Genomic DNA, 17,925 nt, shown 5'->3' with positions numbered 1-17,925 from the left:
TACTGTACTCAGTGCTACTGGAGTTTATACAAATGTCCAAATTATTAGAACTAACTAGAAGTGAACGAACCCTCGTGTAAAATCTATCTATGAATTACTGTTTACTTCTGTAAGTTATAAAAAAAAAAGAATCACAAAATACCCAGGATGCTCAGTTACCAATTCATTTAGATTTATGATACAAGGGTTTGTCTGCTTTAACATGTCCAATGTCATTTTCTATTTTAATTTTCAATCCAATTAAAGTACATTTCATATAAAATGCTTCTGGTCCTTTCGAGTTATAAAAACGACACTTACCTTCAGAATCTAAAGCGTGAATGGCCAGCTCCAGTGGTGAGTCCTCCAGGTAAAGCTCGCGCGTAGTGGAAACAATCTGAATCGCACTAATAATATCCACGATCGCATCACAGCGCAGTACCTGGCCAGTCACTTCAATAAATAAATAACGTATTCAATTATAACAACAGACAATGTACTGGCAACCCTGCCTTCCTAACTATATTAGTGTGGCAAAGAAGATAAATACTTACATACGTCTTCGGCCAATATAATACTGGTGAGCCGGGTTGGCTGGGTGGAACGTGCTTGCAGAACAGCTCTCTGTGAACAGTGACGAGCATCCTGATCAATGGCTTCTATGCTGGCAACCTCTGGTCTAGTAGAGGACCTGAGAAAAATAAAAGTGGAGCATTGAAATATCTTCACAGGGTGACCAGTAAAAAAATATATATTTAAAACAATCAAATACGCGGTTACCTTAATGTGTGTGTGTGTGTCTTTTATACAGGAAAATGGAAGACAATTCTGTGAAATCTAATGGCTTGTAAGACGTACATAATGTTACATCACACTGGCTTACAATATTGCATGTGTTCACTGAATCTCGGCAGAATTTAAACTTGTTCCATTCAAAATATTCACGGTTAACTCGGACTAGGGTGGCAATTTAATTACCTGAGGCGAGCAGACCAAGTAGCAAAGAATTAAACAAGAATGTGATTACAATAGCAGTTTGCTAAATCAAATTAGGAAAGGATTTTCTTCTAAAAATCATGCCTATTAGTACAAACGGTTCTTTTTATACCAAACCCCTTCAGGAAAAATGATGTATATGGGCCATTCCCTGCCATGGGGTTTAAAAAATAAAACAAATAAATCCAATGTAAAAGAAATAGTCAAATGATCTGCAAGTCAAGTCAGCTCAGATAAATTAAAACAAACAAACATTTGTTTAAACTGGAAAAATTCTGTTTTGTTATCTACCAAGGATATAATGAACTCTAACAGTAAAACATAAAAATGTATGCAATTGGTTCTTGTTCACAGCTTATTTTAAATCTGAAAAAAACCTGTTTGCATGTTACTTTGGACACACATTTGGTCACTTTTGACACACCTATAGAAGTGAATGATGCGTGCTCGCTAGAATTGCAAACATATTACATGCAGTACTGGTTTTAATAGAGTTCAGAGCTGGACAAAACTGAATTCATCATTGACAGCTTTGCATGACACCACTGGAGCCTGGCACACTGACTGCTATAAAAGTGAACTGCACTGTGAATACCTGGAGTTTCTTCAAGAACCACTTCCTCCTACGTTTTTCTTAAGAACCACTTCCTGCACACAATGCTCTGTATACCAACCTGTCCTCCAAATAAATCTAAAAACACGAACAAGTATTGTGTGTGTCCACAGACCTTGATCAGCACAATCTTGTGGTACATGACCTACTTTAAGATAACAGCCCAAGATTAGTGACAATCAGGGTCTGTGAAACCAGGCCCGTGTGTCAATAACAGCATTATTTCTTTACAGTAATTTTGTACACAAGACTTTTCGTCTCTTATCTTGTGACAAAGAGGACAACTTCAGATGATCCATCTGATCTGTCAATTGTACTTAACACATGGTGGCCTTTGTTTACAGGGATCAGTGCTGTAAGCTATGGCAACCACTCAGGGCAGCTGCAGGGTCAGCTGTGCTGGCCTCTTCAGGGGAATTGCCTCAGCTACTTTGTGACAACATCCATTTAGGTTTCAAGAATCTCAGCAGGTCTGGAACTACCAGGAAGCTTTTTTTTTTATTCCCATGCAATAAAATGACTACCACAGACCCTTTGGACACGACACTTTCAGTTTTTGTTTTAGCACAATCTGAGAATCCAGTCCATTCTAGAAGGGCTCTGGTCTATTCTAGAACGTTCAACACATACATGAATTTGGTTTATGAGTATCACAAAGTATAATTTATGGGATGTGCAGATGAATTATTACAAAATTAACTTTATAAATTTACTCTGTCAACTTGTCCAAGGAAGGCTGAATAAAATTACCAGGCAAGTGCTTTTTTCCATTTTTTAAAAGAGTATCCAATAAGTTTACAAATTCAATGCAAACGTCTTATAAAAGCTCTCTATAAAATGTTTCAGCCTACTCATTCTAGAATCTAGTCTAGTTTTCATATAAGGGCCTTCTTGTTATGTGACATTTTGATCACTGTCCGTATTCTAAATTGGTGCATTAGTCAAAAAAACAAACAAAAAAAACCTAACTATGCATATGAATATTGCATAGGGTTAACAGATTACGCCCACATGCACTGAAGAAATACCTAGTAGGGACTCTGGTGGTGATGAAAACATACATTTTTTATGACTTGGATTCAGTAGCTTCTTGTGTTTTGTAATACAGTGTATCAGTACAAACTGTTAGCCCGACTACCAAAACAGAAGCACTGCAAACAGTGTGCAATTTGTATTTAAAATACGCTCAAATATGTGCAAAAAAACAATTCTAACAATTATGTAACATGAAAAGCAGTTACTGCATAACATATAACCCCTTAACTAATCCAAGATAAGACTTGAGTGAGCAGCCTAACTTTGCACATATTCTGTAACTCACGTGTTTCCAGGATGCTGTCAACACCGCAAAGATTTATCAAGCTATATTTAATAATAATAATAATAATAATAATAATAATAATAATAATAATAATAATAATAATAATAAGATGATATTCAGCTTACCATCTGTAACATCCTTCGGTTGCTTCCAATGTGAAATTTATCTTGGTGCTCCTCGCCAAAGGCAGTAAAACTTTGGGTATATTTAACTTAGAAGCACCAGAACAGTCAATTAGAGAACGAAATAAAACCAAAACTAAAATCAAGGCATTCTGATAAGGGCTCGACATTTTCTTTGTCCAGTGAAGCGCTAATATAATTTAGCTTACGTTACAAGATAACATCGAAAATATTTGAATCAAACTATCCACTCCCTCCGGCTGTCTAGCCTGAGGCCGCTGTACTACCAGGGCAACAAAAAAAAAAACGGTTCGCGAAATAATATAAGGATAATACTGTATTGATAAAAACAACCGCTGAAACGTTGCTATCAAGATACAAATTAATCTTTCAACAGTGCGTTCCTGTTTTTCTATAATCTGCCAGTCAAATATAGATACAGTAATTGTACAAAGTTTCAATACACAACCAGCATGGAGAGTTGCTGCAGCAGCATGACTCTGATATCCGTTTCAATAGAGCCCACGCAATCTGCAGATAGATACAAAAATAAAAAATATGTATATATATATTTATGCTCCCGGAAAAACAAACCTAAAGCTACACAATAAAATAAAATATTGTTGAAATGATTGCATTGTTAAATTTAAACACAAAACTCATCCGAAATCCCCGCCATTCACAGCCATTCGAGGAACGTCAAGCACCGGCAGAAGAGGAACAGTGTAACTTTCACGCAAGAGGGAGGAGGAAAGGGTCACAGTAGCCGGGGCTTAAAGGTGCAGTGAACAATGTGACATTTTCTGTTTTGTGTGTCTTTTTATTTGTTGTTAATACAAGCCAGGGGCAAAATCGTTTTTTTTTTTTTTTACATGGAGGTATTATATGCCCATGGGTAATGCAAGTATTTGTAAATTATATGTCTGTACTCATTTTATTTGCTGGTGTTTTGCATATTTTAACAAAACTGTTATACTGTAATTGCATGCAACAGACACAGCAACTATCCCCAACCCCAGACCAGAGGTGCATTTAAAAATTTCAGGATAAAAAGTGCAGGATAAAACCTAAAACGAGGTGGTTGGGTATTCAAGTCGTTCAAACACACATCCCCTTGGGGCATCAGATTTGACATGATTCCTAGCCTTGGTGACAAAAACCTACATGGCCCCTGTTTATCAAAACTTTAACTGCGCTGTGCACTTGCGTTGTGAAAACAAATGAACAAACAAAATAAAATAAAAAAACTCAACACTGAATCCAACAGATACAAGAGGGTGGTCCTAGTGGAACATTCTTCTTGTGACAGTATCTATTAGTGATGCCTGGAAACTAAGCGGTGCTACTCCGATAATTGGAAATATAACAATTAACGATGCATTATTAGAAACCATGCATACTTTTAATAGGCAGGTCTATACATTTTTTAAGTTTGTCATTTCAACCAGTTCAACTTTAGCAGTGCTTTGAGAAGTATGCTAATGTCTTCATTGTGGGCTGCTTTGACAGTCTTTAATTGCTACTCTTTATATAGCAGTATAGCACAATGCTAATACAACCACACAGGTAATGACAGCCTCTTCACCCCTTTCCCCACACCTTGTGCTTGAATATATTTGAATGAGTAGAATAGAATGTTAGCTTTAAAGCAATATAGTGGGACTAAAAAAAAAAGTTTGTAAAGGAAATGCCAAGGAAGAGGCTTGTCAGTAGACGTATCTCATGTACAGTAGTGGAGCCTAACCTGCTCGGGCAAATGCAATGCACATTTGAAGGGGTGGGTGTTCCTGTCAGGCTCTGAATGTGCTGCAGCATTTCCTGTGTTACATGTTCAAATTTCTCTCTGTGCAAAGGTCCTGGGTGGCTTGTATATGTCTTTATGTTTCTTGATTCGAGATTGAAGACATCGAACTAGAAACATTCTGTAATGGCATTTACTGTTTGCAGCAGAGGGATTAACAAATACTGTAATGCAATAAGAAATTATGAGCCAAGCCACAGAGCAAACCAAATGTGTTTATTTATGGATCGAGTTTGATTGCCCATACTCTTTGGGCTCATTACAAGCATGGTATAATACATGATTATCATTATCAATATACAATATGCATGAATAATAATAGTACATTAAGCATTGTATTGTCAGTGGTATTGCAGTAATAATAAAAACAACAACCTGGTTTATTGTTTACCATAGTAAGTGACTCTGGAAATGGAGGGAGTTCATCTCTGGGGCAGATTCCCAAAGCATTTAAAAATAAGTTGATCATTTGTTGTTTTATTTTAATGAACAAAAATAATGTTGAGTTTTTTTTTCTCAACCTCTGGTATAATATATCCTGATAGTCACATAACTACCCACTGTATATGGACTGTACATGGAAATTCCTGATGGTGAATGGATTACAGTCTCATTAATAATTATAATATTGCCAATTTCGATTTATATAGGGATTTGATATATACTAATTCAGTTTCATTTGGCGTGATTTTTGTAATCCATTGCAGTTGTTTCTCCATATATGCACTTATGTTTCGTGTGTGTGTGTGTATACATTCCTATTGCTTCCACGTTCAATTGTTTAAAGTGAAACATTTCACCTAGCGAACACCCTTTTTCACAAACATTCACTTAAGGACATCGGTTGTACGGAACGCTTTCGCTTTTGTAGACTGCACAAACAGTGAGTGACGTGAATCTACTGCGCATCATACAGCACAGCGGCTTTGAAAATGGAAGCTGGTTGGACGATTGCATTTAGAAATAATGTCAGGTTGCACGGTGTAATCGTGGTTAAACAATGCAATAGCATCAACAAAGCGCCGATTAAAAAAGCCAACCTGTCTGTTTAGTTTTCAACCTAAAATGAAAATGTCCAGCAGGTGAGTTTCTCGTGATTCGGTGTCTTTTTCAGTATGCACAGCAGGTGAAAAGGCCGACAGTGCGTTTACTGAAATAAATTTACATAATAATTCAGCCAGCATTTTGTAATGCAATTACTATATCTTATTATTATTATGTTTTACATTTTGCAATAATAGAACTACGACAATGAGCGGTTTAATATCTATCTATCTATCTATCTATCTATCTATCTATCTATCTATCTATATATATAAGACCCGAATGCTGCTTGGTTAAACTTGCACATGCGCGAATCTCGCAAAGGCCTTCGGGTGCTGTATTTTATTTATTTATTTATTTCTTTTTAACTGGTACCTGTTATCAATGAACCACAGCAAAAGCAAATGGAATTGAAACCACAGCAGTTGCGTATTAAAAACAAACACTATTACTTAGCTTATCATTTACAGATATTGAAAACACACTTATTAAAATACCCTCAACTTGTCATTCTCCTAATGCCGTCAGTCTGACTTGTGTTTAAGCACAGAATGAGGTGCAGACTAATTTGGGTAGCTGAGCCTTTGATGATAGATCGTTGCTGAATTCACATTACTTCTGTTGAACCGTGATATATTATTACTGTGTTAGTTAGTCTGCTACAAAAGCAGCTAACAAACTGAAAAATTATTGGTCTTTCTTTCCAGCCTACGTGGCAGGTTATTTGGAACCAGGGTGATTAAGGTTTCGATCTCAGAGACATGAGGACTGTATTTATTTGCATATTGCATATTTTATTTGTGTGTTACAGCCTTTGGGCAGTTTACAGTCAACAAGTGGGATGTTCTGATCAGCCCACGCATCCCAGCATTCCGTGGTGCAGTGGCTCCAATTTGTACCTTTATTTTACTGGTTGAAAAAAAATGATGTATGTCATGATTTTTAATGACTACCCTACATATTGAACATCCCATAAATTTGCCAAGCGTACATGTGTTTTAATTGCAGTTTGAAAGAAAGTGACGTGCTTTACCTGAAAGTAGCCTTACTTTCCAGTCATTTGATTGCCAGTGCTATCTTCCATGCTTAAATATGCAGCAGTCTTAAACAAATTCTAAATGAGAAATGTACATGTGGTTTTTGATTGTGTAAGTTCCAGCTATATACAAAAAAGAGATGACTAGTGAACCTGCACGATGTTAAAGGAAAGGATTGCTGAGACTGCTCTCTTGAGTCATGTATAGGCTTCATGTATAAATCGCATGAATAATGTAACATGCTGTCTACAATTAGAAGATGGGTGGCTGTTGTTTTTTTTTATTAATGGGATTTAAAATATCTTGAGACCTTGCTATAACAAGTTCTGGGAAGGTCGTCACATTTCAAGTTTGAGAACCTCAATAAATCCTTCATCCCCCCCCCCCCCCCCCCCCCCCCGATCCTCACTGTAATGCTGAGTTTCTTAACTCACTGTTTGATATTGACTAATGAAAGTAAACCGCCAGAGCTAAAATATTTTATAAAAAATGTGCTATCAAAAAAAAAAAAAAAAACACACAGACATACAGTGTTTTAATGTGTAAAAAGTATTGCCACATCACTTGTAGGTCCGCAGACATTGTTGAAACTTTTTTGCTTCAGTGGCAGTTGCTGTAATTTGAAACGCAGTAAAAAGTCTTTTAAAAACAGCTTTTATTACCACTGAAATCAGTTCCCCCTGCAGCCAGGACAGATTCATGATGTTAAAATTGGAAACAAAAACCCATTATGTGGTTTAGTCCTCTACCTTAAAGCACTGTTTCAGTTGTATGACCTCAGACCTTTAGTGCTGATTATCTCCCTTTCAGAATACCTAAGATTTGTGGTCAGTAATTGCATGGTGTTTGTTGATAATGAGGCAAGCAAAACAGTCTCTGGTATTTCTTTTTTTAATTCCTTGAATTTTATGTTGCTAGGCCGGCCGCTGTAGGACTGTAAAGTGAGCCAGCTAGTAAGAGCTGGTAAGAAGGAACCCCTAATAGGTAATCACATACAGTGTAGATAAACCTGTTGAGGCTTTTCACTTTAAAACGCGTAATATACGGATGTAAATATATAGACTATTGTATTTAAAACAAAAATATGGTGATTTCTGTTGCTTTAAAAGCAGTTTTGTTTTTAACTTGTTGCATTGTATTGCAAGTGGAAAATCTATTTACGTTCATTCAATATGCAGATTGGAAAAATAATTACTTTGCTAATAGACTAATGGAAAACGGTGATGAAGGAACCAGCTGTCTGCTGGAGATAAAGGTGGGGGCACACATTGTTGTCCAAATTGAAGAATACTTTATAATTGTTTATAATGTTACTGTTCGTGGCAGTTTAATCTGTAATTAGAACCATGACTTTTTCAAAAGACAGATTTGGAAAGATTGCTGTGTCCCAAACATTATTATTTCTTTATTAGCAGACGCCTTTATCCAAGGCGACTTACAGAGACTAGGGTGTGTGAACTATGCATCAGCTGCAGAGTCACTTACAACTACATCTCACACGAAAGACAGAGCACAGGGAGGTTAAGTGACTTGCTCAGGGTCACACAATGAGTCAGTGGCTAAGGTGGGATTTGAACCAGGGACCTCCTGGTTACAAGCCCTTTTCTTTAACCACTGGACCACACAACCTCCCGTACTTATAAATGATGTGGCTGGTGCTTATTAACTTGTCAGCTAATCCTCAGAATTTAACTTCTTTTTGTCACCCTGTATGTTCGATAAGTGCTCCACCCAATAGCACTGTCAGGGACCACTGGTGGGGCCACTGTAATAGAAAATGTGTATCGTCATGCCAGTGTTTGCTTTAATTGAAAATTACAATTCCCTTGTAAATTTAAAAAAAAAAAAAAAATGTAAAAAAAAAGTTTCACCCAATGTTTTTTTTTTCAGATTCAAATAAAAAGTGTAAGTGAAGAAAATGTCCCTTAAAGGAAGTAAAAAAGATCAGAAGTGGTAAGTGTCCAACACAGGTGTGGATAAGACAACCTCAAATTCTCAAGCGATAGCGCTGAAATTGCTTTTCATACGGGTCTTTTGCATGATCAAAATGGTTTCCAAATATGGTCAACCCCTAGTGCCAAAACACATTATAGCACAAAATGCAGTCAGTGTGTACGATGTTATGAAAGCCTGATTTATTTTACATCTTGCCTTGCAACACAGTGGACCTTCCATTCACGGTCAGTGTTCCTCCTGGCATTTGGTGATTTTGATCTGTAATTATATAATACTATGTAGAGTAACTCTTCCTAAATTGTGTGTGAGTGTGAGAGAGAGAGAGAGAGAGAGAGAGAGAGAGGGGGTAGTTAAGGAGATATATGGGTTTAATCTATTTAGTGTGCTCCAATGATCTGATATAACACACTGTTAGCAAGGTTTCTTCTAGATATGATAAAGCCCACATTAAGTAATTGCCCTGCAACATAATAACTAGTACAATTACACTTGTCCATAAAGACCATTAAGGCTGGGAAAAATACTGTTCATAGCCAGAGGCAGGTAAACATGATATTAATGTGTCCAATTTTATTATAGTAATTTGTATTTGTGTTTTTATGATATTGCTTTATTTCATAACCAACTATGCTTATTTCAGACCATTTCAAAATCACTTGAAAAATGTTTTGTATGTAATATGTAAGGTAAAAAAAAAAAAACTTTAAAAACTTTTTCATAAACTTTTTCATAAACTTTTCTGCAGCTCTCACAGAACACAGCTATATATCGAGGTCCCATCGACATGTTTGCCAATTGTCTACTCTCCAGAATACAACATTACTTTCATGGGACTTGAAAAAATGCATCCCTTTGATGCCGGAAAATGGGGGAAGGTTATTGGCTTTTTAAAAGGTATGCTGCATAATTACGATAATGAACACCTATTTGTGAAATAGCAGCAAGAATATTCCTGCAGTAGTAGAGAAGATGAAAGTTGAATGCAGTTGCAGGAGAAAGTTTTGTCCAATGTCACCTTTCAAATCTGTGAGTTGGAGAGAAAGATTGTGTCACGTCTACCTCTGTGGTGGAGCTGTGCAGTAAAGCATGGATAATTAACAAAGACTAAAAACATGCGGCATGCTGCTGTTATACGTGAACTGCAGGTCAAGGTGACTGAGATGTTGCCATGTGTGCATCTATACCTGTGGTGTGCAGTGGTCCTTTTTTGTCTGACTAATTATCTTTGAAATTCATAACATTTAAAAAAAAAACAACAACCTTAGAGAACTATGATGCAAGGTACCTACTTAAATACTGTTGATGTGTATATAAAAGGGAACCCAGTGACAGTGTTTTAGGCTCAATTCAATGTGACCAGGGTAATATTGAATTATATTATAAAGGCATGTCTTTTTTTAATTATTCATTTACATCTTTTTGTTTAAACATACACTATATCTATCTGTCTATCTTAGAAGAACAATTGATAACGGATGACAACATTGTGGAAGCCCGGGAGGCCACTGAGGATGACCTCCTAGTTGTCCACACAAGACGCTATCTTAACAAATTAAAGGTAATTCTTTTTCCCAATGGCTCGCAAGCAAATGGATGTGTTTCTATGTCCCATATATCTGGTGGTATACAGAAACCATATAATAAAACCCAAATTAGAACACTATGACCACAAGCCATTGACCTTCCTGTTTCTATGTGGTACTCACTCCTACAATCCTCCCAGTCTTCATTTCAAGACCTGTCTTTGTACTGTCGGCAAAAGGTTCTAGGCAAATACCAAACATTAACAGAAGCAAATTCAAATCCACTGCGTTACAGCGCATTAGCTTTGTTGGGTGTTGGGTGTTACCTCTTGTAGTCTTTGTCAAGGTATACTAACCTGCTAGTTTAGGGGAATAATGGCTGATCAATTTTAGCTAGTACCTGCTAGATTAATAAAAAACTGAAATGTAACATGGTTTGCCTTTTCTTTTTAAGCACCTCTAATATTATTATTAAGATTTACTTTATGTATGTATTTGCACAATAATATTGTGTGTAAATCTTCATTTTTATACTTTTACTGTTTTATTAATTAAATATTCAAGAATTGTTTCCAGCATCTACAGTCACAACCACTTTAATTACAGTAGGGGGCACTGTTAGGCATGTTTGTTTGTTTGTTTGTTTTTTCATTCCGTTGTACCGTCCGCTGGTAAGATACACAAGGGGTCATGAAAAAACAATAGCGATACAGGTAAATTGTGTTTTTAACCCCTTAAGGTACACAAGGAATTTGGAGGTTGTTCAAACGGTTTGTTCTTAAAATACATTTGAGAGTAGCTCAAGTACCACGAGGAGGAAACTGACCATTTGGATGACCAGAGCCATCCTGTCGGGAAACTTTAAATCCTGTTTCGTGCACCTTATTGCAAAAATAAGAAAGTTAACTTAATGTTATTTGTGGGACACATATGTCTCTTGTACCTTTAAAGGGTTAGAAGGCAAGGGAGGCACATGTTCACAGATCCCTGCAATGCAACACAACAGTGGGCAAGAACAGCTGCCTGTTTGCCTTTGCCATGTACAGTAGCTGTGATGGTATCCGTTCATGAAATGGGTGACATTTATTATTAAAATATTCATTCATTTTAAAGATGTGACTATATTTTCTCCTTTTTTTACTGCATACAGAACCATATCTTGGAAGGCTCACAAGAGGTATCCCAGTAAATCATTCTGTGTGCTTCTGTTATCAAAATATCAAATAAAGTGGATCCAGCGACTCTTTCTTGTAGTTAGTTAACATTTTGCCTGCAGTAATCAGTACTGTTTGACAGTCATAACTAAAAACAGTAGTACAGAAACCGTCTCCTTTGTGAATTCCATTCCAGGAACACCTTTCCCTACCACCAAGCGGATTCTGTGTTGGTTTTCTGTGTGCTTTTAGATTTGAAATTGGTGAAGCGTGTACTGCATACTGTGTTGAAAACGAATAGCACCATTTCTCTCAGCAATGCAGGGTGTTAAACTCTTAATAACTTCTGTGTACTGTATATGTTGTATAGGATGAAAACATGCAGAGTTGCTGTGATGTGTCATCAATACTGCCAAGCATATGTATTTTTTCTCCTTTTAGTGGTCGTTCGTAGTGGCTACCATCACGGAAATCCCTCCGCTCCTGCTCCTGCCCAACTTCCTGGTTCAAAGAAGGGTGCTGCGGCCACTGAGAACTCAAACAGGAGGAACGATCATGGTAAGAGTGCACTGCCTGCATTCCCTTAGAGAGCAGCGCCTACCGTTCTGCTGCACTGAGGTTTCAGAATTCTGCCCTTGAGAATGCCACCCTTCTGTTCTGCTGCCTCAGCCTGTAAAATACAGCAACACAGCACTGCAGTGTTCTCTTTCAGAACTGGACTGAGTGGGGTGCTAGGGGTGGGGGGAAAAGGTGATGACAGATCGTACTCTAAGCTATAGAATAAAGTACAGCATCACGGCATTGCAGTACTTTTTTTTTTTTTTACCACTGGGCTCGAGTGGTTGGTGAGGGCAGACATAAGCAATCACAAATTATATTGTGCAGCTCTGTAATGCACTTATAGTTTGTTCCATATCAGTGGTCTTTTTTTGTGCTGTTAGATCTTTATACCTCCCAAGTTATCAATGGTTGTCAGACTTTCTGTACTTCATATCAAGCCACCTGTCATTATCTCAAGCGCTTGGTAAATGTAAGCAATTGACAACACTCCAGACAGGGTCTCACTGTGTATTATCCAGTGAAAAGGGCTTGAAGAGACCCTTCTCAACTCTTCTATACATGCACTATACCTTTCTGTTAGACAGGGATCTAGACGTTAATGCAGAATCTACATTTTGGGTGTCTACATAAGGACCAGTTAGCTGGAACAAAGACTGTATTTATATAGGAAGGCTGAAAGACAAACAAATGTAATTTTACTGTGTTATTTTCCTCTGCCTATCTTTTTCTTGTTATGTTGAGAAGCATTCATCTGACCTCTGTTCTGCTGGACAAAGGAAGGCTGTATGTAGAGAAAACTGTTCAGGGAAAACCCATATGTGATGTGACCACATGTGTGATATGACCGAAAACAGAATCTTGTATAATAGCTCCCCCGACAGCCCGTAGCTCGCCTTCCTGCTCTCAGAGAAACGTCCGTACAGGGAGGTTAAAAAGACATAGCAGTCTGAGTCATGCCAGGCTTTACTGTGCTTGTGAGCTCTACTGTTTGTCTCATTACCAGTTTTAGTGCACATACATGTTTTTTTTAATCAGTGTTTCTTGCTTCAGATTATAAACCCTTTCAAAATCTAATGAATGGGTCTTTGTCAAAGATAGGTCCTGTAGTGTGTTTGTTTTTTTGTAAAAAGCCACCTGAAAAAGTCTTAAGGGATTATCTTAAAGGTGCTGGCATTTGCTAACATTAGCCTGTTTGCTAGTTAAATGTAAATTCGTTGAGGTAAATTTGCCAGTATGCAGCAGTTATTTCTGCAAAGCCGGCTCATTAGGAGTGTTGGGTTTGTTTACATGGTGTTAGCACTTACTTGACATTCACAGAAGTTAGGGTCTCATCCCATGCAAGCAGATGTGACTGTCAACATTGTCAATCAAAGTTTACAGGGTCTTGAAATAAGCTGCAGCCTTGCCATAAAGTGTGTCAAATGCTCATTTCATTTCACATTTCTGCATTGCTGAAGAAAAGTGGGTGTCGTCCTGGGAGCTGGTAAGCTACCTTCAGAAAGAGAGAGAGCAAATTACAGGAGGCAAGTGAGAGGGGAATTACTTCATTGATTAAACTCCAAACATGATAGGGGACTTTCTTCTTATTTTTATTCTCAGTTTATTGGTAGTTTGTTTTCACCAGTTATTACTAATTTGGCAAATTAGAAGCTGTTTTGCTGTAGGATTTTTTTGGGCTATTTTTTGTCTATTAAGTGTCGAATAGCCATTTTCTTTATGGACTGGTTTGTGCATATTCAGCAAAAGCTGAAGGAGAAACTGAAGGCCATTGTACCAAGGAAGACCATGTAAAGAGGTTATTAAGAACTCAATAGTGGCCCCAGAGGCAATGGACAGGCCAATGAATAGAATACATATGAAGCAGTAAAATAGTGGAAAATTGAATTTGCTGAAAGCCTTTACTATGTGTGGGGGAAAAAAAGCTATTTATCAAAGTTACAGCACAACAGATTAATAATTTGCCTAGCCTAAAACATATTTGGCATTATCTGACTTTTAGCAGCGAATGCAATACTGTACTATGATGTAGCATTCACTTGTGCTACATGAGAAACGCGTGCTTGATAAAGTCGGAAACATGACTTGCCTGAAAATGTTTATTAAAACGATAAATCATCCTCCGTCTCTTGATAAAATGTGAAGTTAGGTAGCAGTAGTATTGCATGAGGTGACCTCCTCTTCCTCTTTGGCAGCAATACCCTTTCCACACACGTTATGCGATCAATGCATGTTAAAAGCACAATCTCGTTTTCAAAACCTGATGGTCACACGCTATTTAGGTAGAGTGAATAGGATGTAATTGACTCTTGATGCTGAAAACAATTAAAAGAGCTTATGTGTACCGTATGTTAATAATATTGTGTTATGTAACCTGCAGTGTTTAGTGTTAATTTCAAGATGATGAACTGACACGCTGGTTCAACTCCTCCCAAACCTTTTTTTCATTCGACATCCTGAAGAAGTTTTTGGGGGCTATTTGATGTATAAAGAGAGACAGGAAGTTAAAATGCTATAATTCCATCAAGGTGATCTGCACGAGAAAAAACAAAACAAATTAGACCTTAAAAAAAAAAAAAAAAAAGTCGAAATTACAGAGTTACAGAGTTTTTTTTTTTACAATATAAGAAGCCCATTGTAATGCATTTGATTGAAATAATGAGTGTATTACTCTGGAAAAAATATGGAGGGAGTCCATTTAGCCAGCTGTACACAAAAACAATTTTTGGTTTGAAACAAAATCGCTTTTGTTGAGAAAAAAAGCATCCTGATTTTCTGCATATCGTATATGTTCACATCTTTCCTTAATGTTTAAGGCGTATACTATTTAAACAAACATGACATTTTTGATTACCTTGTCGGAGAAATTATAATGATTTAATTTCCTCTGGGACTGAAATATACTCACTTTACAAGCCATGCATGAACTACAGGCAGAGCTTTAAATAGGTCATTATGCACAGACATGTGCTGGTTTCAATCCCTTCCATGGGATTAATTACAATAAAAAAAAAAGAAAAACTATTTCAGTTTTACACACAGGGTAGGTATTGATGTATGAACTGCAAGACCTGTTAGGTATTTCAGATGCTTATGCACTGCTAAGTGTAGTTTCCTTTTCTATACGTGGGAGTGGGGAGGTGTTGCTCGATTGCTGTTTGGAATATGTTGTGGTTTCCTAAATTTCCAAAACAGTAGTATTACAACAGTTTCTGCCTTGTATGATGTCAACAATAACTATGATGTGAAACAAAAAAAACAAAAAAAGAACATATTTACCACCAGCCTGAAGGGATTTTATTACTGTTTAATTACACAAAAAGCAGAGCTGGTAATATAATCTTCAGTTGCGTGATATTGGATAAAAAAAACATTTTCAGCCCTACATAAAACCGTGTTTGTCATGTTTTATATATATGTTACTGTTCTGCACTTTTATACATCATTCATTAAACTGTGCTGATCCTATTTGAGTGCCTGGATATGGATATGCAGAGTGCCATAACATCAATGTAATGTGTGAAGCAGCAATTTAAGCAGTGGAATTGTATGTCTGCATGAGGATTCCGGCTCCTGGAGTTTTGACCGATGACTGTGTTGTGAAGCAGATCACTTTATTCCCTTAGGTATAACTGAAAATGTAATGACCCTGGCACTGAATTTCAGTTTTAGTGCTGCTCACTTACTATAAGCCATTTGCTTTTATTTGTTCTTAGTCCTAATTGGTATACTTGCAAGGACTGCAGTGTCACTGCCCAGCATATGAGGTTTTCCTCATGGACAAACCTGCACGGGGAGATGGGTAAAAGATTTGCCAAACAAGGCAAGTCACGTCAATGTGCACTCGCAAATGATTATTCTCTTAGATATATTAATAGCCAGTAGCTGGCTTTTGCAGTGTTTTGGGGGAATGCTTTGTTGTAACAATCTGCAACTGTGCATATTTCAATCCTCCACCATTATGAAAGTGAGTGTGTATTTTCAAATCAATCCAACAAGACGATCTCAAGACGATCTCAAGTTGTAAGAGCCACAAACAAGAAAACGCATAAGAACAGCATGTGAGCAGCAAGAACTCACACATATTAATGTTAACTTTTGCCTTTACAAGTCATGCAAGCGTGTGACATGGACCATAGAACAGCGACAAGTTTTAATGTATGGCTCCTGCAGGCTGGATAATGAAATTTAAATGAACATTTAAAGCCATTCAAATGAGAAATTAAAACAGTTTATGTGTTAGTAACTGACTGCTGACCCCAGCGTTTAGTCAGTACCATGGTTATTTCTATTCATAGCAACAGTTGCCACGCATATTGCTTTGTAAATGACTGATGGTCTTTCAATGCAGTCCCTAGCAATCTGATTGTAAAATTTACAATTTATAGACCTTGTTTATTTCGTTTATTTGTAGGCAGGCAAGCTGGCTATTGACAGAGGATGGGCGATCAATGTGGGTAAGTAAAAATAATATTTGTACACATTTAAAAGCATGTAAGCTGTGCTGGCCTATAGACCTAGAAAGCTACTTTGTTTTCTAAACATACTTCATTGCTTGAAGAAATTTTCACCTCCAGCATTATTGATAGGGCAGTAAAAGCATCAGGATTAATTGACTCCAGTGTGTCATTAAACTTAATTCTTTACAGTTTACTTTCATCCCTCATGTTGTTAGTACTGAAAATCAACCCACGTTCAATTATTTAGTACCCATTAGAGCCGTTCATGCTGTTATTGTTTTTGGAAATGTGTTTCAGTTAAGCCACCACAACACAATTAATTTTCTATTAAATAATCACGTTAAAGTTCCCTTGGGAGCATATTCTGTTATGGTCTTGTTTGAGGTGGCGGATGTAACTTTCCAGTGAACAGTTCTCCTTAAGCATAGAGAAATGAAACATGTTGCTTGGCCTTAAAAAAAGAATTAACGACATTACAGGCATTATCCTGATAGTATTCCATAGCAGATTATGCTTATAAAACACGTAAAGGACACTGTAAATAGAAACAACGGACAAGACCAGCATGGCAATTTAACTACACCCTAGTTAGGTTGTGTTTTTTCCAAGAGTGGAAAAAAATAGAAACAAAATAGAGAAACACAACAGGTTTGGGTTGTCTGGTCCTGACATTAATCAGAGTCGCCCAAAGATGATGTGTTTTTTTTAATCTTACCTTTTACCTGAAACTCAGTTGTAGCTACAGAACACAATAGTTGCTTGGCAACATGGTCATGTGTGACAGTGCAGTGAAGATCCAATACATTGGTCAGCAGAGTGTATTATCAGTGGCAAAACAAAGGGAATGTGGTCACTAAGAGAGACAGCTGAGGTCGCAAACAGTCTGTGACAGACAGAGGGAATAGAGAGCCCTGTCAGGTGTTACATATTAATGACTGAACGGATTAATTTCCCTCGAGGCACATTCCAGCACCTTGTGGAATCGCTGCAGTGGTCATCAGAGCAAACTGTGGTCCAGCCTAATAGCAGGTCTAGGTCCTAATGAAGTGGCCAGGCAATGTACAACACCAATACAGTACAGTGTGTTCCAGCAACAATCACATTTTTATATACTGTTATTAAGATACACTGTGTTCAAATATACTCCATATGTGCTACAACAAAAGAAGAAAAGGATTACAGGAGAGTTCCCTTACTCACTGTTTACAGTCCCATTTTCATGTGTATGGTCATAATAAGAAATACACATTCCTGTTGTTTTTTTTGGCAAACGCCTGTATTTGCAAATCATTTGGGGATATTTTTTTTATGTGTTGAGCTTAGAGAGGGACATCACTCTTGTAGGAGTTGTTACTGCTGGC

General features: G+C 37.2%; 2 protein-coding genes across 2 annotated transcripts in view; one reads left to right on the top strand and one right to left on the bottom strand.

Moving 5' to 3' along the window:
• Positions 1-3,796, bottom strand: part of LOC117412607 (nuclear pore membrane glycoprotein 210-like) — a 29,513-nt gene extending 25,717 nt beyond the window's left edge. Inside the window, exons 1-3 of the mRNA XM_034021114.3 lie at positions 3,035-3,796; positions 534-670; positions 301-432 (exon numbers count right to left, since the gene is read on the bottom strand). Coding sequence (XP_033877005.3) covers positions 301-432; positions 534-670; positions 3,035-3,201 — 436 coding nt within the window. The 5' untranslated portion in view covers positions 3,202-3,796. The remainder of the gene's footprint in view (positions 1-300; positions 433-533; positions 671-3,034) is intronic.
• A 1,924-nt stretch (positions 3,797-5,720) lies between these two features.
• Positions 5,721-17,925, top strand: part of LOC117414076 (histone deacetylase 11-like) — a 28,239-nt gene continuing 16,034 nt past the window's right edge. Inside the window, exons 1-6 of the mRNA XM_058988451.1 lie at positions 5,721-5,914; positions 8,804-8,866; positions 9,615-9,763; positions 10,327-10,427; positions 11,988-12,104; positions 16,519-16,561. Of these exons, the coding sequence (XP_058844434.1) occupies positions 8,832-8,866; positions 9,615-9,763; positions 10,327-10,427; positions 11,988-12,104; positions 16,519-16,561 (445 nt within the window). The 5' untranslated portion in view covers positions 5,721-5,914; positions 8,804-8,831. The remainder of the gene's footprint in view (positions 5,915-8,803; positions 8,867-9,614; positions 9,764-10,326; positions 10,428-11,987; positions 12,105-16,518; positions 16,562-17,925) is intronic.

This window comes from Acipenser ruthenus, chromosome 16 (genome assembly GCF_902713425.1).
Source record: "Acipenser ruthenus chromosome 16, fAciRut3.2 maternal haplotype, whole genome shotgun sequence".
Taxonomy (NCBI): domain Eukaryota; kingdom Metazoa; phylum Chordata; class Actinopteri; order Acipenseriformes; family Acipenseridae; genus Acipenser; species Acipenser ruthenus.
This window is presented reverse-complemented; position numbering and strand designations above follow the sequence as displayed.